The sequence below is a fragment of the Alexandromys fortis genome, unplaced genomic scaffold (assembly GCF_014885135.2).
Source record: "Alexandromys fortis isolate MF-2015 unplaced genomic scaffold, M_Fortis_MF-2015_v1.1 scaffold_58, whole genome shotgun sequence".
Lineage (NCBI taxonomy): Eukaryota > Metazoa > Chordata > Mammalia > Rodentia > Cricetidae > Alexandromys > Alexandromys fortis.
The window spans coordinates 2370204-2398046 of record NW_026067940.1 but is presented as its reverse complement, the minus strand read 5'-3'; the positions used below and the strand labels follow the sequence as shown (position 1 = coordinate 2398046).

The 27843-nt window shown below is 43.1% G+C and overlaps 1 protein-coding gene across 12 annotated transcripts; it reads left to right on the top strand.

Annotated features, from left to right (window-relative positions):
• The first annotated feature begins 17 nt into the window (after positions 1-17).
• On the top strand, positions 18-25304 carry Ddx59 (DEAD-box helicase 59). Of its 12 annotated transcripts, none has more exons than XR_007592788.1 (10): positions 20-153; positions 1316-2133; positions 3743-3910; positions 8293-8382; positions 17056-17307; positions 18812-18964; positions 19608-19736; positions 21304-21371; positions 22887-23002; positions 24482-24621. XR_007592788.1 is itself a non-coding variant. In XM_050147790.1 (10 exons), exons 2-10 carry the CDS (start codon positions 1327-1329, stop codon positions 24492-24494), a joined length of 1731 nt encoding a protein of 576 aa, XP_050003747.1. In that variant the 5' UTR covers positions 20-153; positions 1316-1326; the 3' UTR covers positions 24495-24634. The 12 variants fall into 12 exon arrangements, 5 of the variants coding, with proteins under 5 accessions (XP_050003746.1, XP_050003747.1, XP_050003749.1 ...); XR_007592789.1 differs by having other exon boundaries at positions 22887-22998; positions 24482-24610; XR_007592791.1 differs by having other exon boundaries at positions 21304-21406; positions 22887-22937; positions 24482-24562.
• The last annotated feature ends 2539 nt before the right edge of the window (positions 25305-27843 follow it).

Genomic DNA, 27843 nt, shown 5'->3' with positions numbered 1-27843 from the left:
CCCCGCCTCCTGTCGCGCACGCGTCGGGCCCTCAGATCACCCCCCCCCCACCGGCCGGGGACGCGGAGCTGCGCGGGCCAGTCGGCCGGAAGTTCGGCTCAGCGCCTGGAAAGGAGCGGCCCGAGCGAGAACGGACGCGGCCGGTCCGCGCGGGTGAGCGTGCGCCGCCCTGGCAACTCGGGCCTCCGGCTCCCGCGCCTGTGCTCCGTAACCCCGGCGCGAGGCGGCAGCCGACTCAACCGCGCCGCTCCCAGGGGTCCTCCTACGTGCGCGCGCCCGGAGCGCGGGCCCGCGGGCGGATGGGGAGGGCGGGAACGCGCCGGGTGCGGGCGTTGCCGAGAGCGGGAGGAGGGGGTTGCCGGCTCTTGGCGGCCCCACCCCTTCCTGATGGCCCTGCCAGAGTCTAGGCGGTTTGGGGGCCATGTTTTCTGTTTTTTAATAGAAAATGGGCTCTAGCGATTTCTTAAGTTTGTTTGTTTTTTTTTTTCTTTTGAGAAAATTATCAGCATATTTTTTATTCCCAAAATAAGGCTAAAATTCTTTCCCCACTGAATAATTTTTAAAAACATTTTTAATGTTCTCCAGAGTAAGAATACTTGGTTTCTAACACTTAGAAATCGTTTTTTTTTTTTTTTAATAAATATACTTAATCCTTAGGTGCCTGAGAGTCTTCATCTCTGTGTGTGTGAATATTAGTGTTTTCTTTGGAATGTGAAACTCAGGCCCTCATGTGCTAGCAGAGTGCTCTACTACTAAAGCACATCTCCAATCATATATACATGTATGTGTGTATACATGTATTATATATGTAATATGAACATTACATGTATGTATATACATGTGTGTGAAGTTGAGGTTGCATTGGCTTACTTTCCAATGCATTAGAAAAAGCAGCAATACACAGACTGAGCACTCTGTTACTTAGATAAACATAGCCTTTTTTTCCTGTTTGGTCCGTAGTTTTGATTTTTAAGATTCTAATCTAATTTAAGATTCTAATTTTCCATTGTGAAAATGCTGTAGAATGTCTATGATGTCCGATTCTTGAAAGCACAATTGATCAGTAAACAGAAATAGGTGTTATGCACAGCAGGGTCGTGTGTGTGTGTGTGTGTGTGTGTGTGTGTGTGTGTGTGTGGAGAAGGACCGTATCCCCGACCCCAGAGAAAATTGTTAAGTGGAAAAAAAGTTTGGCATAAGTAGTGACATGATGTCTTCACTATTGCTTGTAGTAAAACTCGCCGGCACATCATGAAGTACTAACGTGAACTTAACTGAGGGTAAAATATATCTCTTGGTGCAATTTCCTCAACAGACTATTAAAGAATGTTTGTTCCAAGATCACTGAAAATCAAGAGAAATTCTAATGATGACCTCAAAGGCTGTGTAGGTAAGAAAAGTAAGCCAGAAGCAGAAGACGTTCAGCTGGACAGCGCCGGAGCCATTCCAGTTCACGCTTCAGTTACCAAAGAAGCTGTCGCTGCAGACAGGCCCGGCAGTGCCTCAAGCCCCTCACCCAGGCCCTCTGGCCAGTTGGCTGAGGCTTGTTTGGTAGGACCTGAACAGGGTTCGAAGGACAGCGTTCCTTCCGAAGAGCCTGTGAAGTCATTTTCCAAAAACCAGCGCTGGCCGGAGCCTGGGGAGCCCGTGTGTGTTGTCTGTGGTCGCTACGGGGAGTACATCTGTGATAAGACTGACGAGGATGTGTGCAGCTTGGAGTGCAAAGCGAAGCATCTGCTGCAGGTTAAGGGAGAGGAGCAGTCGCCGAAGGCCGGCAGCCCGCAGAGAGCTGCCTCCGAGCCCGAGTCCCCACTGGGTGCCTTTTATGTCTATAGAGAGCACCCATTTATTGGGACCCTGAGAGAGGACCAGATTGAAACACTCAAACAGCAGCTGGGAATCTCGGTTCAAGGACAAGAAGTTGCCAGACCCATTATTGACTTTGAGCACTGTGGCTTCCCTGAGACCTTAAATCAGAACTTGAAGAAGTCGGGCTACGAGGTGCCAACTCCCATCCAGATGCAGATGATCCCTATGGGGCTTCTGGGAAGAGACATTCTGGCCAGCGCAGACACCGGCTCAGGAAAAACAGCTGCTTTTCTCCTTCCTGTTGTCATGCGAGCTTTATTCGAGGTAATGTACAGACTGACATGTATTCTCACAAACAGATGCGGTATTTACCAAGTTTCTTCATAGTTAATAAATTTGCAAGCTGCATCTCAGCGCCTATATAAGTCACTGATGCGCTGAGATGGTGGTTTTGTTTCTGTTTCACATGTGAGGCATAATTTCAAAGAATATTCTTTTTATTGTGTTGAACCAAAGCTCTCTTCCTGGAAGACCTAAAAATTAATTTCCTTACAAAACATTTTTATTTTTAGCAGGTTTTCTATAAAAGAACAAAGTTTTGATCTGGAGGGAAAACCCTGCTTACCAGATGGATGAGCTGCGGTTTATGTCAGCTAAGCTGCTTGGGTTTTAGAGAAACTGGCATTGTATGTTAAGTTAAAGTGCTGGTGCACTCTTAGTCGTGACCATGGCTCATCTTTAACTAGTACTGCTGGGCCTGGTGGCACAAGCCTGTATCCCAGCACTGAGGCAGGAGAACTGGGTTCCTGACAGCCTAGGCTTTGTAGTAAGACCATGTCTCAAGCAAAACAGAACAAGAAATACTAGCTTCTTTGTTAGTTTGTAGTGCATAAAGCATTCTCACGCACAATTTCACAAGCTCTGCAGATTTGTTTTCCTAGTCCTTGCCAAGTGTCATCTGAAATGGTTTGGAACCAGAGATATTTAAGATTTGGGAGTTTTTCCAGCTTCAGAATATTTGCATAGACTTTACTGCTTGAGCATCCCCAGTTCAGAAATCCAACACAAAGTGCTCCAGATCTGAAACATTTTTTTAAAAAATTTTAATTTTGTTTAAGTGTCTGGGTGCTTTCCTCTCTATGTGTCAGTGGATTACGTCTGTGTCCTTGCCAGACGAGGATGTTGGCGCTCCCGTAACTGGAGTCACAGGTGGTAGTGAACTTCCCTGGGAGTGCTGGGCACCAAACCTGGGTCCTCTGCAAGGTCAGCCAGTGCTCTTAACCACTGAGCTATCCCCACTGCTCCCAGGATCTGAAACTTTGGACCGTGTCGATGCTCCAAAGTCTTGGTATTTAAAGTGCATTTTGGTTTCAGACTGCTGGGCTGAAGATGCTTAGCCTGTCCTGGGGGCTTGTGGGCTGTGCATGGGGCAAAAAGAGTGAGGAGGGTAGACGGAGAGGGAAGAGAAGAAAGCAGTAGAGGACGCGCAAGGGGAGGTACCAGAGGCCTAAAGTGCAGCTCAAACATGGGTGATGAACAGAGCTAAGGGAGAGGATAGGTGTGGATGCCCCTCATGTGTCCATACATAGACTCAAGTTCTTTGGCAAAGAAAAAAAGAAAAAAGATGTAAAGATGTAAATGCACGAGAGTGGAGAATCAAAATACGGTGCCAAGTTTGGGTGGGTCTTCATGTGACCGCGGGAGTCCTCCTCGAAAGAGGAGACCTTTCCTGCCTTGCCCACTTTTGAGCTTCGATTGTTAATCTCAGTCATGTAAGAAATGGGTTCAATTTCTGATCAATTTTGGAGGCAAACTGTGCATGGGGTGAGCAAAAGGCTCATATCCGGGGCTGATGGTGTCACTGTGAAGGGCGTAGTTCACAGCAGCAGGGATTCGTCGTCTGGCTTTCCAAGTTGTTCTTCTCCTCTTTCAGGACAAAACTCCATCGGCACTCATTCTTACACCAACAAGAGAACTGGCCATCCAGATAGAGAGGCAAGCCAAGGAACTCATGAGTGGTCTGCCACGCATGAAGACGGTGCTTCTCGTGGGGGGCCTGCCTTTACCCCCACAGCTGCATCGCTTGCGCCAGCAGGTGAAGGTAAGCACCTGTTGGGAGAAGGCCTCTGACAGTTTTGTAAGCAATCGAGGAACGTGTGTGCGTGCGCGTGCCTGCGTGTGTGTGTGTGTGTGTGTGTGTGTGTGTGTGTGCGTGTGTGTGTGCGTGTGTGTGTGTGTGCGTGTGTGTGTGCGTGTGTGCGTGCGTGTGCATGATTCTCTTTGAGGATGTGATTTTAGGTAGCTTTTAGGTTTTTGCCAACTAGGTCTTTTTTTTCCTCAAGTTAAGTTTATAGCCAGTTGTAGTGATTCACCTGTAATACCTGCCCTGGAGGCTGAAGCAGGAGTATTGCTGAGAGTTTGTAGTCAGCCTGAGCAACACACAGCTGCAGAGTGAGGCGTTGTCTCGAAAAAATTTAAATAAATAAATAAATAAATAAATAATAAAATGTAGAGAGTGGACTGCAGCTTCCTGAGTGCTCGAATACTAAGCTCTGTTGTGTAGACTCATACACTTCATCTCGTAACCACATTTGCTCAGAAGGTAGGTCTGTTTATCCCATCTTATATGATTGGGAAGGCAGATCTCAGAAGGTGGGATTTAATTAAATATTCTTAGCTAGTAATTAATAATTTCCCAAACCGGGACCTTAGTTTATCTGACTCTGCTGCCCTCTTCACCGTGCTGCTGTGTGGGGGCTGTTTTCTGACAGGGGCAGTAATGTGATCTAGCAGCTGGGAGCTTGCTGACCGTGTCACAGAGGTGGGCTTGGCTTTGGTGAGCTCTGGTCTTCTAATTGAATTAGAATGGCTGTACATCCTTGTCGATTCAGTTTAAGGCAAGGTTGGCAAAGAGTAGACTGTAGCCTAGGTGCAGACATTGTCCCGGGGTCCCCTACTGTTCTGGACATTCCAAGGGAGAAATAGTTGTCAGAGAGCCCTGTGTGGAGAAGGGACAACGGGTACTTACCAACAGGTATGAAAATGCTGCAATATTTAAAAACCTCTGTATTAATACCTGTCATGCTTTTCAGACATCTCATCTGATATGTCTGACAGATTTAAAGCATGTCAAATACACTTGTAAGACATTTTTGATTGGCAGTTAGTGGGGAATTGGATCATCGATTTTCCTCATAAACCTCCACTATATATACAGAGAAAGGTGATATTTTGCTAGTGAAAAATTGTAAGTTCAGCAGTAGTATTTGTTTATAAGGCAAACCATTAACATAAGAACACTTTATGAACACCACATTGGGTTAGTAGAACTTGCTAGAGTCTCATATAAGCATACAATCTATTTTTATTGCACAGCTTTGAAACATTATGATGCATGTAAACATGTGTGCAATTTGAGGCAGGGTTTCTCTATAGCTTTGGAGCCTGTCCTGGAACTCACTCTGTAGACCAGGCTGGCCTCGAACTCACAGAGATCCGCCTGCCTCTGCCTCTCGAGTGCTGCGACTAAAGGCGTGCACCATCACCACCTGGCCTTCTTTTGGCTTTCCAAGACAAGTTGTTGTATGCTTGCTGGCCTCCAGCTTAAGTTCATCCACTCCAGCCTTCTGAGTTTGAGCTTGCTCCATCATGCTGCCTGCAGTTCATTCTCCGAAAGAAAAATAGTTATACATTGGGGGTAAGCTACAGTTCTCAATATTCAGTCATTTAGACGGCTGAATGCAGTGTTTTCACACATTTTTAAAAAACCAACTTGAGCAAAAGAAACCAGTACAATATAAGAAAGTTCTTTCTCCCAGGATTCTTGGAAGTACTCTTCTGACTTGGTGTTCTGTCAGTTTTACATATCAGAATGTGATTCCTCTAACCAAGGACATTACTCTGCATGTCCATAGTGCAATTACAGATTCAGGAAGTTAACACTGACATATTAGAATAGATCAGAAATTAACATGTCATCTACACTGTGGAGCCCACTCACATTTTTCTAATTCTGCCACCTACACACGCACACACACATGTGCACACACATACACACATGCACACACACACACACACACACACACACACCATACCCTATACCTGGTACCCTAGCATAAGAATCCAGCTCAAGCTGATGTAATGACAGCACCTCTAATTCTAGCACTATGGCTTGGAGACAAGAAGATTGAAGTTCAAGGCTAGCCTGGGCTACAGAGTAAAAGCCTGTCTCAGAAAATAAGCATTAAAAAATAAATAGGTACAGGATCGTATGATATATTTGGATGGTGTGTGTCATGGTTAGTGTTGTCAACTTGACAGGATCTTGGGTCACCTGAGAGATGGCCTTTGGGCATGCCCTGGGGGACTATGTCGATTACAGTAACCAGTGGGGGAAGACCCATCTTACTCGTAGTTCAGCGTTCCCTGGTAGGGGCTCCTGGACTGTAGAAAACTGAAAATGAAGCTGAGCACAAGCACGCAATTATTGTTCCCTGCTCTCTGACTGTGAGTGTCCTTGCCAAAAGTGGATTGCACCTTTGCACTGTGACCCAGAACAAACCTTTACCCTTAAGCTGCTCTGTTAGGGTATTTTATTATAGCAATGGGGGAAGATACTAAGACAGCATATATCTGTCCTCTTCAGTTTGCTGTGGTCTTTACATTTGTTTTTTGGGTTTTTTTCATGATTTTGACACTTCTAAGATTTACAAGTCACTTGGTTTTGTTGTTGTTGCTCTGATTTTTCTTATTGTACTTTTAGTTGTTTATGTATATGCATGTTTTATCTCCTTGTATGTATTTGCACCATGTGAGTACCTAGTGTAGAGGAGCTGGAGTCACAGATGGTTGTGAGCCACCAGGTGGGGGCTGGGAACAGCTAGTGCTTCTAACTATTAAGCCATCCTTTCAGTTTGTTCTTTTTACATTTTTCTATGTGTATGGTGTGTATTGTGATGTATGTGCACGTGTGTGTGCAGGTATGTACTCCTGTGCACGTGTAGAGGCCAGAGGAGGACACTGGTTCTCATGCTCTTTCACTTCCTGAGTCATTTCCTTAAGACAGGCTCTCTTACTGAAGCTGAATTCCAGAGAGCTGGGCTCACAGGCACATGCGCAGCCATGTCCAACTTGTGTGGGTGCTGAGGCCTTGCACTCAGGTCCTTGTGCTTGTACAGCAAGTGCTCTTGCCTACTGAGCCAGCCCCGCCCCCCATCTGTCTCCTGGTCTCAGACAGCATCTGAAGGGCTGAGGTTTCAGGTGTGCTCCATCGTGCCCAGCAGACAAACCACTTCAGAGAGAAATATATGTTGTTCTTTTCATTGCACCTTTTTTGGCAGCTTTTACTTTTTTTTCTTCCTTGAGGAACTGGGGTGGAACTCCAGGTCTCATGCATGCAAGGTGTCTTAGTTAGGGTTTCTATTGCTGTGAAGAGACACCATGACCATGGCAGCTCTTATGTAAGGAAAGCCTTTAATGGGGGGGGGTGGCATTTTCAGACATTCAGTCCATTATCATCAAGGTGGGACATGGCAGCGTGCAGGCAGACATGGTGCTGGAGAAGGAGCCGAGAGTTCTACAACTTGCAGGCAACAGGAAGTAAACTGAGACACTGGACGATATCTCGAGCACATATGAGACTCAAACCCTGCCTCCACAGTGACACACTTTCACCAATGAGACCATACCTGATCTAACAAGGCCTTGTCATTTTCTTTCAGATCACCTCACTAGGGAAACACTTCATGTGCCACTACCTTGTGGACTGTTAACCTGTCTTTAAACTGTGAAGTTTATTTTTTCCTTTTGTATTTAGTAAATATTTTGGGAGAAGTGCTTTGAGATACATGATGTCTAGTATTGATATGGTATCAGGATTCCTGTTTTGTCTAAAGGTGTAGTCTCCTATTGTGATTTGGTTTGGCCCTAATTTGAATGGTAGAAGTACCTGGAGCTGGTTTTTGTGGCTTTAGGTCATCTCTCCATTATCTCTGAGTACTTACTGTCTACTTAAGGAGGTCCCTGGCTGCCTTATTTTTTCCCTGGCCAGTACTGGAATCTTGCCTTTCTCCAAGGAGCCCTTTGTAGACACCCACTTCAGGAACTACGCAGGTGTACTTTGGTTGTTGTTTTTGAAGTACTCACCTTGTTTTATGATCTGGACAGACTTCTCCATTTATTGTCTATGTATCACAATAGCATTTTTATTTGTTTCTTCCTGTAGATGACTATTTTCTGAGAGCAGAAACAGTATATGACTGATTCATTGTGGTACTTTACACAGTGTCTTGTATAAAGTAGCTACCCAGTAAAAAATAGAATGAAAGGCCAGGTGTGGTAGTGTGTGCCTAAAACCCCACTACTCCGAAGGTGGAGGCAAGCCAGGAGTACATAGTGAGACCCTGTCCCAAAAGAAAGCAACAAAGATTAAGTGAATGAGTGAATATTATTTAATTTTAAATTTGCCTTTGATCTTTTATTCAGGTTATCATAGCAACCCCCGGACGACTTCTGGATATAATAAAACAGAACGCCGTATCACTTGGTGCCATAAAAATCGTGGTAGTAGACGAAGTAAGTAGTAATGTTTAAAACCTATTGATGAGGTTGGAGCATTGGCTCTGTGGTTAGTGTGTGCTGTGTCAGCGTGAGGACCTGAGTTCAAGTCCTCAGCACTCACGTGAAGTCTGGGCGTGGAGGTGCATGTGTGAAACAGCAGCGTGAGGAAGGCAGATGTCTCCAAGACTAAGGTGAGGGTCTGGGAAGATGGCCCAGGGGGTAAGGGCATTTGCCAGTCAAGCCTGATGACGAGTTCGGATCTCTAGAAGCCCTGGAAGAGCCGTGTGCACTAGCAGTAACAAATAGTAAGAGAGACCTTGGCTCATGCAAGGTGGAAGGTGAGGACCTAGCACCAAGGCTGTTCTCTGACCTCCAGACGTGCACTCTGTTACACAATCATACAAGTACACATACATAGAAAAGTAAATGTGTGTGTGTGTAAGATGAGGTGGAAAGTGATTGAGAAAGACAGTGACTGTTGATCTCTAAACCTTCACATGCATATAGGACATGCTTGTGTATACACCTGCAAGCATACATACACTACATATACATGTTAAAAACAATCATTTGATTTTATATAATTTATTTTAAAAGTATATTGTAGCTATGTAATGTCATTGTATATTCAGAGCATTCTCTGATTGAAAAAAAATTAGGAACTTGTAAAAATTTATTCTACTGGGTCTTATGCTGACTCTTATGTACACTGCAACTAAACTAAGGCATGACTCAGTTAAACCAAAGCTACCTTTTCCTAGTGCTGGACACTCAAACTCAGTGGGTACTATAATCTCCATGATAAGGTTTTGGGCTTTTTGTATTTTGTTTTATTTTGCTGTACTGGACATTGACCCTAGAACCTTCTGCATGCTACGCAACTACTCAACCACTGAATTACCTCTCCAGTCTCACAATGACAGGTTTTTAAAATCATTCTATGCTTCCTGACATTTAATAAAAAATCACGGACAATAATTATTTACAGGAACTGTAGAAGTAGCTGATAGTGGCTATTTGATGTATTTGAATAATGGTTCTTTTTCTATATGGGCATTGGTATAGTGGTTGGGAAATGTTTGTTGTTGTTAGCATACTATTTTATACTTCTGAAGTATAAAATGAAGTAGGGGCATTATTTTATTATATATGTGTGTGTGTAGTGTGTGTATGTAGTTATGTGTATGTATATATGTTGTATATATATATTCATGTTTGTGTATATATATTGTGTACATGTACTCGTGTGTATGTGTGTATATATAGTGTATATGTACTCGTGTGTGTGTATATATTGTGTATATGTACTCGTGTGTGTATATATTATGTACATGTACTCGTGTGTGTGTATATATAGTGTATATGTACTCGTGTGTGTGTATATATTGTGTACATGTACTCGTGTGTGTATATATAGTGTATATGTACTCATGTGTGTGTATATATTGTGTATATGTACTCGTGTGTGTGTATATATATTGTGTATATGTACTCGTGTGTGTGTATATATTGTGTACATGTACTCGTGTGTGTGTGTGTATATATAGTGTATATGTACTCATGTGTGTGTATATATATTGTGTATATGTACTCGTGTGTGTATATATATTGTGTATATGTACTCGTGTGTGTGTATATATATTGTGTATATGTACTCGTGCACTTGCCATAATGTGAGTGTAAAGATTAGAGACAACTTGTGCAAGTTGTTCTCTCTTCCACCTATGGGTGCCAGAGATCTAATCAGGTTTAGAGGGTTGATAGCAAGCACCTTTGCCACTGAGTCATCTTGTCAGCTCTATATTTTTGTATTTAATTGTTTTTATTATTATTATTGTGTGTGTGCATGACTATGCTCATGGGAGCATGCATGCCTTGACACCTGTGTGGAAGTCAGGGGACAGCTTTTGGAAGTTGGTTCCTTCCTTCCATTTTGAGTTTCTAGGGGTTGAACTCAGGTCATCACTTGTGGTGCAAGTGCCATTGCCCACTGAATCATCCTGCCATACCTGTATTATTATTATTACCACTATTATTCCATTGATTAGATCATATAACATCATGCAGACAAGCATGAGAACTGGACACATGTTTTTCATGGTCTCCCTCCGCAGTGACAGCAGAGGGTGGGTGTTATGCAGCAGTAAAGTGCAGTGCCAGCCTCTGACCATGAGCACATCCTGGTGCGCCCTTGTCCCTCAGGTGTGTGAAGATGATGTAGCCAAGACCCTCAAGACCAGAGTTTGAACTTTTTTTTTTTTTTTACCACTTGGGTAATCTTATAGAGTAGCAGTGAAGATGAGCAATGCTGGTAATGTCTCATAGACTAAGATGTCTAGAAGAAATGAAAAACAATGTAGTTGGATCCTTTGAAAGGTCTGCTAAGTCAGCGTTTTCCTGGGCAGCCTTTGGGTGGAGCTAGAGGGTGCTCGTTCTCTTATTTTTCCACAGCATTTTAATTTTCTGCAGTAAACAAGGATTGCTGGGGCCTGTAAGAAATCATGGCACATCACGGTGCAGAAAAAGTGTCCACTTAGCAATATGTATGGAGTGTCTGTCATGTGAGGCTCCTGCCCACGTGCCCCAGCATTGAAGAGGTGTGGTTTCTTTGTAGCTCAGAAGGAAAATGAGCTGGTAAACCATACAGGTTGTTTTGGCAGAAGTCAGTATAGAAGTGCTGTGTAGGTACAGATTAACCAACTCTGGATATGTACGTGGGATTGCAGAAACATTTTCACTATGTTTCAAACCTACGTGATACTGAAATTTTGAGAAAAAAAAGACATTCACTTGAAATAAAGGTCAAAACATTATCCTGTCTACTGAGATAAAGAAATACTCAAATAGGGGCTGGCAAGATGGCTGGAGGTGCTTGCTGCCAAGCCAGGCCATCTGAATTCAGTCTCCAGAACCTACAGGACAAAAGGAGAGAACAAACTCCAGCAAGTTGTTCTGTAGCCTACAGACACAGCATACCCACACACATGCGTGCGCGCGCACGCACACACACACACACACACACACACACACACACTAACACACACAAATAACATTTTTACTTTTAAAAAGTGCATAAACAGTGTAGGCCAATGATTAGCAAATACTTTCTTTAAAATAGTAGATGGAGAGATGGTTCAGTGGTTAAGAGCACTGACCATTCTCCTAGAGGACCCAAGTTCAATTCCCAGTACCCACATGGCTGTTCACAACAGTCTGTAATTCCAGTTCCAAGGGAACTCTTCTGGCCTCTGTGGGTATCAGACATTCACATGATACACAGACATACTTGCAGGCAAAACATTCATACACATAAAGTAAAAAGTTTTAAGTTTAAATAAAAGAATAGACGGTCACTATTGTAGGCTTTGGGGTCCAGTCTGATCTTTTGAAACTAACCTGTACAACCATAGCAACATGAAAATAACCAGCATGGTATGCTGGCACACACCTGCAATCCACTACTGTAGTGCCAAAGGCAGGAGGATCATAAATTCAAGGCCAATCTAGGCTACATAGCTAGACAGTGCTTCAAGAAAGCCAAAATAATCAAGCAGAAATAAACAGAAACCCAGATGTGGAGCCAAGGAGATTTTCAGTCATTGAGGACCTGAGTTTAATACTCTAGAATCCACATAAATGAAAGCTGAGTGTGGTGGTATACTCTTGTGTAGGTACCAGTTTGTAGGAGGAGGGCCCGTTTGTTTGTCCTGGCTTCCCAGAACCAAAATAACCACACAGAAATTGTATTAATTAAATACCTGCTTGGCCCCCCCATTAGCTCTAACTTCTTATTAGCTAACTCTTACATCTTAATTTAACCCATTTCTATTCATCTGTTTATCACCACGAGGTCGTGGCCTACCAGCAAAGTTCCAGCATGTCTTTCTCTAGTGGCAGAGCCATGGCATCTCTCTCTGCTTCTTCTTCCCAGCATTCCGTTTAGTTTCCCCCGCCTAGCTCTATTCCCCTCTAACTCTGCTACAGGCCCAAAGCAGTTCCTTTATTAACCGATGAAAGCAACACATAGACAGAAGGACTTCCTACACCACTCACGTAATCCTAGAACTGGGGAGGTGAAGACAGGCAGAGCCCTGTCTCAGGGGCCAGCCACTCTACCCTGCTTGACAAGCTTCAGCCCACTGGAAGACCCTGGCTCAAAAAACAAGGTGAAGGGTACCTAAAGAATGGTACCAAGGTTAACCCCTGGCCTTCATGCAGACATAAATGTCTGTAAATATACAGGTACACCTACACGAACACCATACACACACACACACACAAATGAAAAAAGAAAAAGGAAAGAAAGAAAAGAAAAAAATCCACACAGTTAACACAGCACTCACCTAGAGAAGGAGAGACAGGAGGATCTCAGTTATAAGACTAGCCAGAGTTATCTAGAGATACTCCCATCCAAAGCACCAAGGACTGGGGAAGGATGTATGGCCCCATGATTAAGAGGACCTGCTGCTCTTAGGAAGATTTGGGTTTGATTCCCAGCACCTACACCATAGCTGTCAGCTGTCTGTAACTCTTTTCCATGGGACCTGACACTTTCTAGTTTCTGTGGGCACCAGGCCCAAACATGTATGTACATATTCATTCATACACAAACACATAAACTAAACATCTTTAAAAAAGGATTGTAAGTATAATTGAATTGTAAAGTACTTGCCTAGCATTTGCAAGGTATTGGATTGTATCTGTTCCACCACTGAAAAAAAATGTGTTAGAAGAAGAGGAAAATGATTGGATATGATGGGTTTCCACAGAACAGGTAAAGGTTAGAATTTGTCTTGAATACCATGAACTAGTGGGGGAAACTACAATAAAATAAATACTGTATTATGTAAATGATGTGCTAATTGTCTAGGGCAATTAAGGTCAGGAGTAGAAATAAGAGAGTAAATGCTTTGGCACTATTAATAGTAATGGAGCCAGGTGGTGGGTGTGCACTCAGAAGGCAGAGGCAGGCAGATTCTGTGAGTTCGAGGCCAGCCTGGTCTACAAAGTGAGTTCCAGGACAGGCTCCAAAGCTACAGAGAAATCCTGTCTCGAAAATCCAATATATACTTGTGTGTGTGTCTGTGTGTCTGTGTGTGTGTGTGTACCTATGCATATATATAGTAATGGTCTGCCTTCTCTGAGGAGTGGAAAGGGGGGGTGGGGAGAAGGTAAAGGGAATGGGAGGATTAGGAGGATGGAAGGGAGGAGGAACTGGGATTTGTATGTAAAATTTAAAAAAAGGTTGATTTTAAAAAATTAAAAAATGGTTATGGGATTTGGACTGCTCCTCAGAAGATTTAAAAACCAGAGGACAGACCAGATATCCCCGTGAAGAGACAAGCAGCACTGTCAGAGAGCCCAGTGTCTTGTGGAGGGAGGAAGGAGACCAACCAGCCTGAAGAACCCTTCCTGAGAAATAATAGGAAGTGGAGTGGGGAAGCTCGGGTGGAGTCAAATTATAGAGGCCCTGAAAGGGAGGCAGAAGCTTCTGGATTTGATGTGGGAGACAATGAGGCTCTCTAAATTACGAGTTGGGTGTAGCTTGGTAAAAGTGGTGGTTTAGGGAAGCCATTCCCCTGCTCAGTACAAGAGAAGTTAAAGAAGAAGGACTCAGAGACCGAGCCATCCACAACCAGCCAAGGAGTGAAGGGGTCAAGGGCAGGGTGGAGGCCCTGAGACTGAAGGGTTAAGTCTGAGAGTCGCGTAAAGTCATCATTTATGAGCCCTCTGAAGACAGCATGTGGGGAAGGAAGGAGGCAGCTGGAGAGGTGACTCCATAAATTATAGTGTGCTTTTAATTTTAGCAAAGGGTAAGTGAGTAAATGCCGGGTCCTGGTTATGCTGTCTGAGTTCGCCCTTCTCTGAACAGTAGGCGAAGGGAAACGTTTCTCTCCATGCAGGAAGCGTGCATTGGAGTCTATGTGCTGTCTGGTTTCTCCAAGAGAAGGCTGGAGGGAAGTAGTGAGCAGAGAGGATGGAGGGCCTGGTGTTGGCGCTGGCAGCTGAGTCAGCACAGTAGCCTGGGACAGGAGCTGAGAGCAAGCGATGGCTCTCAAGGAGGGAGAGCCATTTCCTGCAATGACCTTTGCTCAGTGTCACCATCCTGTCTCTTGTCAGATCTTCCCTTTGGCCTAGAATTCTCTGCCACCCCCATCCTGCTCCTTCCTCACTGCTTCAGAATGAGAGACTCTGAAACTTCCCTGTCTCGGGAGGAGGGTTGAGGCCTTCCTCCGCTCTGTCGGACTATGCACAGACTGCACTGTCTCACTTGCACCGTGTTGCAGTGGATAAGCATTGATCTGTTCAACTTGGCCTAATGATAAAAATCATCTGGGGTCCAGATAGTATGTGCTGGCCTGTGACCCCAGCACTTAGTAGGCAGATGCTAGAGGGTGGGTTCAAAGCCAGTCTGAGGACACTGGAGAGATGGCTCAGTAATTAAGAGCACTTGCTACTCTTACAGAGGACCAGAGTTCAGTTCCCAGCACTCACCTGGTGGCTCTAGTCCTAGTTCCAGGGGATCCAACACCCTTTTCTGACCTCTGAAAGTCTAGGCACACGCATGGAGCACAGACTTGCCTGCCAAAAAAAATGCTCAAACACAAAAAATTAGTGAATCCAAAGCCAGTCTGGGCTACCAGGAAACCATATCTCCAAATAAAAGGAAGTGACAAACATTCAAAAACAGAACTGCCTGGCGTGTCAGTGAATGCAATCTAGACTGGCTTTCTCACTGGGACAGAGATTCAGCAGCCCAGGGATCTTGAAAACTCACCCTAGGTAATTCCTGGATTTTAAGAGGTTTGGGATACTGGCATGTGGCCTTTTACAAAATTAGGTCTTATTTAGTACTTAGAATTAAGGATGTCAGGGCTGGAGAGATGGCTCAGAGGTTAAGAGCACTGATTTTACTTCCAGAGGTCCTGAGTTCAATTCCCAGCAACCACATGGTGGTTCACAACCATCTGTAGTAAGATCTGGTGCCCTCTTCTGGAGTGTAGGCACACATGCAGCCAGAACACTGTATTCATAATAAATAAATAAATCTTAAAAAAAAAAAAGAATTAAGGATGTCCCTATATCTATGAAAGGTATTCTTTGGGGGGCTTTTCTCATGCTGGATACTGTTGGTTAGTGGATGTATGGAAAGGAATGCTGATGAGCTCTGCCCCGTGGATCTGTGGCGAGTGTATCTGTCCATGGCAATATGGCAGGGAAATATTTTCTTAGATTCTTAGAGGCTCTCTGGGAAGGTGCTGTATAATATATACTGAGATTTGATGGAGACACTTCTGGAGGGAAGACAGAAGACAGCCAGTGCACATCAGTGCACAGCCAGTGCACATCAGTGCACAGCCAGTGCACATCAGTGGACAGCCAGTGCACATCAGTGGACATCAATGCACAGCCAGTGCACATCAGTGGACAGGCAATGCACATCAGTGTACATCAGTGGACAGCCAGTGCATATCAGTGGACAGCCAGTGCACATCAGTGGACAGCCAGTGCACATCAGTGTACATCAGTGGACAGCCAGTGCATATCAGTGGACAGCCAGTGCACATCAGTGGACAGCCAGTGCACATCAGTGGACATCAGTGGACAGCCACTGCATATCAGTGGACAGCCAGTGCCCATCAGTGGACATCAGTGGACAGCCAGTGCACATCAGTGGACAGCCAGTGCACATCAGCGGACAGCCAGTGCACATCAGTGGACAGCCAGTGCACATCAGTGGACATCAGCGGACAACCAGTGGTAGGGAAGGCTTCAATGTGAATTGGGGAGAAATACCCACATTTAAGCCATAGCTATCTCAACATTAATTTTTTAATAAAATAATTTTATTATATAGGACATATCCATAGCTATAAGGAAATAAAATTTTGAAAAGCAAAAAGTGAACCCTGATAGGTATGGTGGCTCATGCCTATAAACCCAACACTTGGGAAGCTATCTCAGAAAGATCATGAATTCAAAGGCAGCCCAGCCTCCCTACCAAGACTCCGTTTCCAAAATCCAAGGCTGACAGATGCGCTTCAGTAGTGGAACACTAGCACACTCACAGACCTGGGTTAGATTCTCACCGCCGGAAGACAGAGTGCAGTGAGCAGACCTTCCCCTTACACACAGCAGCTCTCTAGGCTTCTCCACGGTAGCAGTTTAGTTTTCAGGGTTTCACCCTGTAGTTCAGTCTGTTCTTGAACTCAGTCCTCTTGCCTTGGCCTCCTGAGTGGTTGGATTACAGTGTAAACCATTCCCCCAGCCTAATTAATTTCTTGACTATATATACTTCCATTCTGTTCTGTCATATAAGCAGTATCGCATTACACAGTGTTCCCGCCTTTTCTCCATGCAATCGTTCATTGCCCAGCAAAGAGCTTTCTCTTTGTTTTTCAGGATGACACAGTGTTCTATGTTGCCATAATTTAACAAGTGCCTTATGTATAAGTATACAGAATGTCTCTCTTGCAGCTATTAATAATAATAATAATAATAATCCATATCATTAAGTTATATAGTTTATAATTTTGCATACACATTTCCCTGTTGGTCTTTTGGCACTGTACATTTGTATTTTTCTGTGTTTTTTATTTTTTTCTGTTCTTAATTATTCAGTCTTATCCTGAGTGGCTCTGGGTTGTAGTGCTGACTACGCCTGAGCTTAGAATGCCTTCCTTTTAGGCCGACACCATGCTGAAGATGGGCTTTCAGCAGCAAGTGCTTGACGTTTTGGAAACCACTCCTGCTGATTGTCAGACCATCTTGGTTTCTGCCACGATCCCAGGCAGCATAGAGCAGCTTGCAGAGCAGCTTCTGCACAACCCTGTGAGGATTATCACTGGGGACAAGAACCTGCCCTGCCCCAGCGTGCGGCAGATCATCCTATGGGTAGAAGATCCAGGCAAAAAGAAGAAGTTATTTGAAATCTTAAATGTGAGTATTTAAGCAGGCAGCCATGTTTGTGGCCTGTGTTTGTATTTCCTCAGCTCCAGAGTGATATTTAAGGGTAGCTTTGGAGGAATTTTGGTGCATATATTTAATAGTAAATCCTTTTATGTGCATCAGAATTCTGTAAGGATCAAATTGAATTTTGCTTCTGATGTTCATTTGAGGCAGACTTTTTCTATGTATCCCTGACTTGCCTGATACCATGTAGCCCAGGCTCACAACACTCCCACCTCCCTCTCCTTAGTATTGGGGTTAAAGGCATTTGCTGCCATGCCCAATTCAAAATTTTATTCTGGAAATATGTAGTGTAGATGCCTAGTTGCCGCTTTGTTAGGGTTCACATTTTATTATGTTTTTGAGGTCTCACTTTATAGGCCAACCTGGCTTTGAATTTATAATCCTACTTCAGCTCGTGGAGTTTGTAGTTTGCAGTGTTTGTGCCGTCCCTTTTGACTCAGAATCTTTTTTCTTTTCCTTATTATAAAAAGTATTTCATTTTGAAGATTATTCCTCACGAGTTGGGCATAATGATTCATGCCTATAATCCCAGTGTTTGGAAGGGCCGAGGCAGAACAGCCTTGTATTTGAAACTAGCTCTTGTAACAAGAGGAGGGGGCTGCCTGTAGTCCCAGCCGCCTGGCTAGCTTACAAACTGTATTCATTTAAACACTGCCTGGCCCATTAGCTCTAACTTCTTATTGGCTAATTCTTAGATCTTAATTTAACCCACTTTTGTTAATCTGTGTATTGCCTCATGTCTGTGGCTTACCAGCATGATTCTAACCAGCATCCATCTCAGGCAGGAGATCCATGGCATCTGCCCCTCTGCCCTTCTTCCCAGCATTCAGTTCTATCTACTCCACCTACCTAAGTTCTGTCCTATCAACGAGGCCAAGGCAGTTTCTTTGTTCTTTACCCAGTAACAGCAACACACTAACAGAAGGACCTCCTACACCAGACTAGGGCTACAAATTGAGCTCCAGACTCAAATTGAGCCTAGACTACAAAATATGATCCTTTCTCAAACATACACGTGCACACACACACTTCTTCAATATTTTAACTTTCAAAAATTATATATATTTTTCAGAGTGTTTCTTGTCTATTCTATCCTTGAGAATCTTTGAACTAATTTAAGCAAACTTGTTAGAGTGGCTGATATATGAAAAAATACTTACAAATATGGTATTAAGTTAAAAACAACTTGCATTGACTAGTGAGCAGGGTTTAGAACTATGTAATGGGCCTTAAATTTTTTAAATATATTTGTAATATTAATGTTGAAAAAGTGAAATGATGAGTTTGTGCATCCTTAAATGAGAACATTAGTTTTAGAAGATATGCTTTTATTTTGTATTATAAAATAATTATAATTTCTTTTTAGCAATATTTATAAGCCTTTCAATAGTTAGCTCTTGCTAATGATTTCAGAGTTTTCCACATAAGTTATGCTCTATGAAGAATTTAATTTCTTGTCTTGTTTCCTCAGGATAAGAAGCTCTTTAAACCTCCAGTGTTAGTATTTGTGGACTGCAAACTAGGTGCAGATCTGTTGAGTGAAGCAGTTCAGAAAATCACAGGTCTAAACAGCACGTCCATCCACTCAGAGAAGTCTCAGATGGAAAGGAGAGACATACTGAAGGTTGGCTTATAGCGCTCTGTATTCTCTGTCTTCAGAATCTATTTTGCTGCATTTTCAAGAGACGACCTACTGCCAACTGGTACAAGGCCGACCTGCTCAGTGAGAGGAACATGAGGAAGCAGTGACTGAAGTTCACTGTTCCTCTTGCTCAGGCCTCTGTGTGTGGGGAGCAATAAGCCAGCTCTCTGGAGGGTGTGCTAAATGGATAGCTAATTCACAATTCACTATTTCAGAAATCAGGTCAGTTTGGTCTGGGACAGAGCAGAAGCTCACCTTAGGAAGAGATTCACTTGAGTAAATTAGTAAAGTAAATTCCACAGAGGCTAGGGGGAGTTTAAAGTAAATCAGTTTTCAAGTGTAAGACTTCTGTTTATTGAAAAGCTGTTACAACAAAATACTGAGGTGAGCATTTAAAAACATCAGAATTACACAAAGCCATATAAAATAAATTCTAGATAATGATTTTTTTAACTGTTTATTGTTTTTTGCACAGGATTTTATTATGTACCACTAGCTGGCCTAGAACTCTATCTAGACCATGCTGGCCTTGAACTCAGAGGCCTCTGTCTCCTGAGGGCTGAAATTATAGATATGCCTTAACACTACTGGCCTGAATAATGAACTTTTTTGATTTATTGGAAAGGGATTACTGGAAGGAGACTATGAGGTGGTGGTGAGCACAGGAGTCTTGGGCCGAGGACTGGACTTGGTCAACGTCAAGCTGGTTGTGAATTTTGATATGCCTTCAAGCATGGATGAGTATATTCATCAGGTAAGGTGCTTCCTGTCCTGCCAGTTTGTTGGTGAGTTTGATTGGATAAGGCATTGTCAGATTGAGCAAACACTTTTTAAAAAGCAGGACATAAAACTTTGCATAATTTTAGTCTTGAAAAAATATATATACTTAGGACTGGAGAGTTAACTCAGCAGTTAAGAACACCGCCTACTCTAGAAGACCCTCGGCCAGTTCTCAGAGCCTACATGGTGGTCAACAACCATCTGTAACTGTGGTCCCAAGGGAGCTGACACCCCCTTCTGACCTCCTTGGGTACCATGCACATATTGTACATATGTACATACAGACAAAACATTCATTCATACACATAAAATTATTTTAAATTTTTTAATTAAAAAATGTGTGTGTGTGTGTGAGCGAGCGTGCATGTACATGTGTGAGTATGTGCACTTAGAAACAAAATTTTGGTTCTAAAAACTTTATACCTAAACCATGTTAAAAACTAGAAGTGAGAAACCTAAAATTCTGTTTATTTGTTTTAATGTTAAGGGTAGGAGAGATAGCTCAGTGGCTAAGGGTACTTGTTGCTCTTGCAGGGGGCCTGGTTCACTTCCCAGCACCCCCAGAGCAGCTCACAAGCATCTGTAGCTCTAGTTCTGGGGTCCAGGCACCCTCTTCTGGCTCTGCTAGCACTGGGCCTGCACATGATACAAAGCCATAAGAGGCAAAACACACACATGCATAAATTAAATCTTTAGAAAACATTTTAGGCACCAAATTATTGCTTCATTTTTGATGCTTTCTTTTTTTCCCTTCATCAAGTCCACTGGTAGCTTTTATATTTAGAAAAGAAACTTGTTTAAAAGATTGCTTTAAGTTGCTGTGCTGGCCAGAGTAAACGTGATCCTCTAAAATGCTTGTTTTAGGAATCTTGTCTTCTCTTCATATCCTTACTTGTCCTAGTCTTTCACCTGTTAAAGTTTCATTGGTTTCCTTTGCTGCCAGAAGTAACAATGGCCCCTCTTTCTGGCAGAAACAGAGCCTTTAGTGCTGTTATCTCTCTGACTGCCCCGTCTTCCTTCTGCGGCATCACTTACAGTCCCTCAAGCGCAGCCTTCCTCTGATGCTCTGGGACTCACCTCCCAGTGGCCGCATTGACTTTGCAGTGTCTACACTGCAGTGCAGCTTGAGTTTTACTTTGGCTTCATTGGGAATCAATGAAGGAGGTAGTGTTAGAACAAATGAAATGTTTCCTTCTAAATATTTCATAATTTTAGATAGAAACATTTCTAAAATGTTACAATATTGAGATGCTTCTTTGCCTCTTAGAAAATGCTAATTATAGTCATTTAACCTTTCAGGACATCCCAAGGCTGACTTTGGCTTTCCGTATCCCCACTACAATATAGTGGTGGCCTCTGGGCTTGGTGAATGTGTGAGGTTTCTTAACTCTGTTTAGATGACTCTAGAGCTGGCTGCTTTTCCAGCTCTGTCTGTGTCTTAGATTATTTCAGTTCTTAAAGCACATATTCATGGTAACAAGCATCACACATAACAAAAGGCATAGAATGAGAAGTAAGCCTTCTTTTTTGTTTTGAGACAGGATCTCTACATAGCCCTGCCTGCCACAGACCTCGCAGAGATCCGCCTGCTGCTGCCTCCTGAACGCTGGTATTAAAAGAGTGCACCATCACACCTGGCAACAGGTCTTCTTTACCATTTCCTTCTATCTTTGAGTTTTGGCAGGTAATAGTTTAAAAATTATAAGCATACATACATATAAGGTACACAAATTTATTACATACATGTAAATGGGACCACATCATAATTATTGTTCCATGCCTTGCTTTATTAAATATATCTCAGATGTCTTTTCTCATCTGCATACATAATAAGTACCATTTAGATGTTAATAGGTATATTCGGGCTCTTTAAATGTTTTCACTAACTTCCTTGGCTTGTCCCATTTTGACTGCTACAAGATGATACACTGTGTGAATGTACTGTGAGTTAACACACTTTATTGATTGCTATGCTCCCAGTGCCTTACTGTTAAAGAATGCTGCGGTAGCATTCACATACTTGTCTTTTTATGAGAGCTAGTATACAACGAGTTCCTCTGGCCATGGGCACGGTGGTCAAACCAGTATTTGCAGCTATGGGAGAGGCTGGATCAAAAGGATTGTTTGAGCCCAGAAGTTTGTGGATAACCTGAGCAGTATAGCAAGACCCTATCTAGATTAAAAAAAAAAAAATTTTTTTTTTTTGAGTAGAACTGCTACTGCCAAAGATAAGTATAATAGGAATTCCCATGTGGCCGGTTTTTATTTTTAATGGTAGAACGTTTCTGGGAAAAGTAATTTGATATTAGATAGCATCAGCTACCTTAGAGTTTAGAAAGTATTGGAGGTGTTTTTGTTTTATGCGGGGTTTTAGACCCAGGGCTACATGCATGCTGGGCAAACACTTAACTACTAAGCCACACTCCCCATCCCTGCCCCCCCCCCTTAATTTTGAGATTGTGTCTTTTCAAGTGGATCAAGCTAACTTCAAACTTAGGGTTCTCTTGCCTCAGCTTCCCAAGTAGCTGGGATTACAGGGGTTTGCTCCCACTCCCTGCTACACTCTGTACCTCATAGTAATCATCAGTAGATACAGTTCCGAAACTGTACAACCCACTCATTTAGAGAGAATCCAAACAGTTAAGTATGTATCTGTACAGTTGTACAAACATAACTGCAGTCAGGTCTAGAAAATGTTTCACCCTAGAACAGATGCCCATATCACCAGCAGGCACCCCCACACCTGAGCAATCACTCACCCTCCGCTTCTGTCTCTGTAGATTTGACTCTTGTGGTCATTTCGTGTAAAAAGAACCATGTCATGTGTGATCTTCTATAACTTTTTTATTTTTTTCTTACTGTCTTCAACATTTACCCATTTTATAGCATTATATTTTAATTTTGTTTTATCTTTTATTGCCAAAAATATTCCAATTATGATACATCACCTTTCTGAGCCCATTTGCTAATTGTACTTTATATTTTTGGCTACTGTTAATATCAGCTGCCCTGCTGTGAATACTCATATACAGGTTTTTCTGGCCACACATTTTTATTCCTCTTGGCTAGTACCTAGGATCAGAGTTGTCCAATTCAATGGTGACTTTGTGTTTAACCTTTTCAGGATCTACCAGACTGTTTTCCAAAGTAACTTTTACATATTCTTCAACAATATGTGAGTTCCAGTTTCTCTACATCTGCCAAGTCTTGTTATTCCTTGATTGATGATTGATTGAGTGAGTAAGTGATTGATTTTAAAGTCAAGGTTTCATGAATTCTCATATTCCATGCTGACCTTGAATCTCAAAGTAACTGAAGATAACCTTGAACTTCCCGTTGCTAGAATTACAGACACACATTACTGCACCTTGTTTATGCCCTGCTGGGGATCTAACCCAGGGCTCCTCCTTGCCAGGCAAGCACTCTATCAACTGAGCTACATTCTAACCCGCCTTCTTGATTATAGACCCCTTAGCAAGGATGAAATGGTGTTTTGTTATGGCTTTGGGTTGCATTTCTCAATAGTGAATGTAGCTGTAGGAATATCTTTTCAATACTTGTATTTTCAATACAAATATATTTGTATATCTTCTTTGGTAAGGTTCTTTAAATTAGGTTATCATTATTATTAAGCCTTAAATATTTTTTGCATATTCTAGAAAACTTGCATCAAATACATGATTGTTAATACTTTCTCCTCTTTTGTAGGTTGTAGTTATTTCAATGTCAGTTTGTATTTTATTTGAACAATCCATATAAAAAAAATCCAGCAATATAATTCATCAGATCAGCTAAAGCGCGGAGCTGACACACACCTTGGCGTCTGCTTCCTCGCTTTGCAGTCTCCTTCCCTAGAGGCCTTCAGCCCTTTTCGCTTTTTCAGAGCTTTTTGTCTTTAGTAACCTTAAAGCTACCTTCTATAGGAACCATCAGTTCCTTCAATATTTCTTTGTGTTTTAGATTTTTATGACAGGGTCTCTCTATCCCTGGCTGTCCTAGAGCTGCTATATAGACCAGGCTAGCCGCAAGCTCACAGAGATCTGCCTCCTCTGCCTCCTGAGTGCTGGGATCCAAAGCATGTGCCACCACACCTGGCTCACATAAATATTTCTAAGTATAGACTTTAGATTTTACATTTCAGTTGATGAACAGAAGCTGACAATGTCTCTGTTCCCCTCTTCTGAAAACTTTCTCAGAATATTTTCCTTTTGTATTTAGAAACAAGATTTTGTGCTAGCTATAGATTTCAGTATTTGAATCACAAACTGTGTCCATTCTGTCCAACAGAGAACCCTGTAAAAATGAAATAGCTTAAATCTAACATTTCAAGGCACAAAAACTAGACCAAACAGTCTTGTTGTGCTGTTTCATTAAAATTAACATAGCAAAAAAATACATATGCTGCCATCAACCCTCTATCTTGATTTCATAAATACATTAAGACATACAGTCCAGAGAGCACCATTAGGATTGTAGCCCAGGGGTACTGCTCAATGCTTGGCACACCTGAGACTGGGTGCAGTACCCAGCATACACTTGTGCACACATATGTGCACACACGCACACACACGTGCACGCACGCACACACATATGCATGCACTCCCACAGAAGAAAACATGCACCTGAATGAATGTTAAGCTATGTAAACACATTTAATGATAGTCTTCATTTCTCTGGAAATGAAGTGACACCTGAAAGTGTCTTTTTGCTTTGTTTCAGGTCGGCAGGGTAGGGAGACTCGGTCAAGATGGAACCGCGATTACTTTTATCAATAACAACTCTAAACGGCTCTTCTGGGATGTTGCCAAAAGAGTGAAGCCCACGGGATCCATTCTCCCCCCACAACTGCTAAATTCCCCTTACCTTCATGAGCAGAAGAGAAAGGAGCAACAGAAAGACAAACAGACACAGAGCAACCTGGTCACGGGGGCTAACCTCATGGACATTATCAGGAAACATGAAAGGAGCAATTCACAAAAATGACCTGGCGTGCCACTTCCAGCAGGCTTTACTATGTATTATCAGTAAAATTTCTAATAACTGCTATATGACTGAGTAAATAAAAATGTGCAAGGAACAAGCCTGCTGGCGGTGGTGCAAGCCTTTAATCGCAGCACTCAGGAGGCAGAGGCAGGCGGATCTCTGAGTTTGAGGCCAACCTGGTCTACAAGAGCTAGTTCCAGGATAGGCTCCAATGCTACAGTGAAACCCTGTCTCAAAAAACAACAACAACAACAACAAATGTACAAGGAACTGGACAGTGGTTACACACGACTTTAATCCTAATATTCAGAGGTGGAGGCAGGCAGATTTCTATGATTTCAAGGCTAGCCTGGTCTATTGCGTGAGTTCCAGGACAGCCAGGATTGTTAGTTTTTCTTAGGGGGATAAAAGGTTAAAAAAAAAAAAAAACTACAAGGAACAGAAGAATCTTTAAGATCTTTTTTAAATTTAATAAAATTTGTACAGCAATGGTCTATTTATTTCAATTCACAACTGTGTTATTAAAAATAAAATCAGAAGATAAATTGCTTAAAAAAAATGCAGTTTGTGTCCTCTGACCAGCGTTCTCTGTTGTTGAATAGGTCGTTCCCAGAGCTATTGCTGTCAGGGCAGGACCCTCCCTCCCCAGCACGGGCTCCTGCCCTGCCCCAGCAGCACCGGAAGCACACAGAGGCTTGAGTCCTTGTCGGATGGTTAGGAAGAAAGTGAATGATTACAACTTGAAACTCCGAAGTGTTTTGAAAAGAAGTACAAATGTCTAGTTTTGGCCGGGCGATGGTGGCGCACACCTTTAATCCCAGCACTCGGGAGGCAGAGACAGGCAGATCTCTGTGAGTTCGAGGCCAGCCTGGTCTACAAGAGCTAGTTCCAGGACAGGAACCAAAAGCTACGGAGAAACCCTGTCTCGAAAATCAAAAAAAAAAAAAAAAGTCTAGTTTTGTTCCCAGTTGCTTTCCCTTTGGCTTGGTTAGCAACTTTTAAAACTTCCTCCCCAAATGGTTCTACCAACAGGAGATCAAGCAGTCGAATGTATGAACCTCTGGGGCCATTGGCTTTCTTTTCATTAAAAACCAGTCGCGTTTGATGGGGGATATTTAGGAGTAGTCATACAGGCGTTGAGGTGGAACTTTGAGCTAAAGCATCTTCCCTGAGCTGTCACAAACGAGTGCCTGACCCAGTGTGCGTCCCTTGGACTCTGTGTCTGTATGCATGTGTATATATGCATAACCTCAAGGGAGCCTGGGAAGCCAAGGATTCAGAGTCCCAAGTGCTACCCACAGCAAGGATGCTGCAAGAGTGAGCTAAGTGCCCATAATTTCTGGGCAGCGGGACAGCTGAGTCGTGTTTGCTTGTTTGTTTTGTTTTAAACTAGATTCAAAGTTGTTTTAAGGAAAATTGGGTAGCCAAAAAAGTAAGATGGCTTTCTGAATCAACCCTTCTCGGAGAGTCAGGTGTAGTAAGTAGCTCATTCATGCCTGTCATCCCAGGAATTAGCAGTCTGAGACAGGAGGATCACTGCCAGTTTAAGGCCAGCTTGGCCTACAAAGTGAGACCCTTTTTTAAAAATCAAACAAAGCAACAGCAAATGATGAAACTGTATTTGAACAAACAATACCACAAGTAGTTCACTGGTACTCGGTTGCTTCTGTCCCACTGCTGTGTTCCAGCGGCCTTGCAGCTGGCTGCTGATCTCCTTAGGACCCGCTGTAAGCTGACTACTTCATTGTGTGGAGGTAGCTGAGAGTGCAGCGGAGGAGGAAAAGAGCTCACTGTTGGTGCAGTTCCCCTGCTGGTCCTCACAGTGAAACCTTGAAGCTCTTCCTGCTCCAAATCTCAGCTCTTGGCTTCTGCTTCCCATTTTTCTATAGCTTCTACTCCTTTTTTACTCCATTGTCTTTAGGCGCGGCAGTGCTGTGGTTCTTCTTACATAGACCAGAACATTAAACTTTACAAAGGAAGCTGCTCAGAGCATTGCTGGTATTTATTTTAGTTACGTTGTTCTGTGACAGCTTCACACATACAGTACTTTCTGGTTACTCTTACCCTCACCCCCTCCCTACCAGTCTCCTTCCCACAGTCTCAACTTTAGGTCTGTTTGTGTCCCTCTGAGTTTACCCAGGCCATCTGTGGGGTTGTGGGTTTGCAACTACCCATCGGAGCTTGGTGAGCTCAGCACTGGGACACAGCTCAAGACGATGACCCTCCCCCCTCCAGAATCCATCAGTAGCCAGGGCAGGGTAGGGCAGGTATTTTTAGTTACCATCTACTGTCATTATTCCATGCAAGAAAGAACACGCCAAGCAAAACAAGAAGGAAGAGTGAGTGCACAGGGACAGATCTTGCTCAGAAATGGCAAGAAGGAACTACACTATAAATATTTCAGTAGTTTTGTAGAAATTATTGTACGGTTCAAAATACAAATGAGCTGAAATAACTAACATATATGCAGCCATTTCTTTTCCGGTAATTACCCGACAAAGGTGCAGAACCGATTCCTTGGTTGTTTTATTGCAGAGTTGAAGCAAACAGCTTTTCCGTTGTAAACAGCATAGCTGTAAGTGACTTTTAGACTGTGAGTTACTCAGGAGCCTCTTTATCAGATGCTGTAGATCATTCGACTAGTGTTCCTGAAGCCAAGCGCACTCCCCAAATCAGAAAGATGAAGGGCCTTTCTAATGTGTGGCTTCAGAACACCTTATAGAAAACATCGCCATATCGTTCACCTACAGCCCACACTATCCTCGGAATGCAATAAGTTAAGCTAAGCCTACTAACTTCCAAAGTGTTCCAAAGAGGCCTCACTGTTTCTGGTGGGGGGCAAACACTGCGCAGGGCGGGGGGGGGGGGGACGACTCTGCTCTGGGTTCTTATTAGCATATTTTATCCCCCCCTTCTGTTTTCCACAGACTACATGAAATTTCCTCCATTAGCATAGGTATGGTGCCAGGGGTAACAAGTCACACGAGGTGACTTTCCTGGCAACCTGAAGTAAACCGACTCCACACAGATAGCCCTCTTTTGTTGTCTCCCAGCCTCACTTACAGTGACCCCAGAGGCCCAAGGTCACGGTGTGAAAA

Excerpts from the sequence above, each read along its gene's own strand:
- Ddx59 (XM_050147789.1), top strand. The coding sequence starts at position 1,327 with ATGTTTGTTCCAAGATCACTGAAAATCAAGAGAAATTCTAATGATGAC. Across the intron at positions 8,383-17,055 it reads AAATCGTGGTAGTAGACGAA|GCCGACACCATGCTGAAGAT; the intron begins GTAAGTAGTAAT and ends CCTTCCTTTTAG. Across the intron at positions 18,965-19,607 it reads AAAGGAGAGACATACTGAAG|GGATTACTGGAAGGAGACTA; the intron begins GTTGGCTTATAG and ends TTTATTGGAAAG.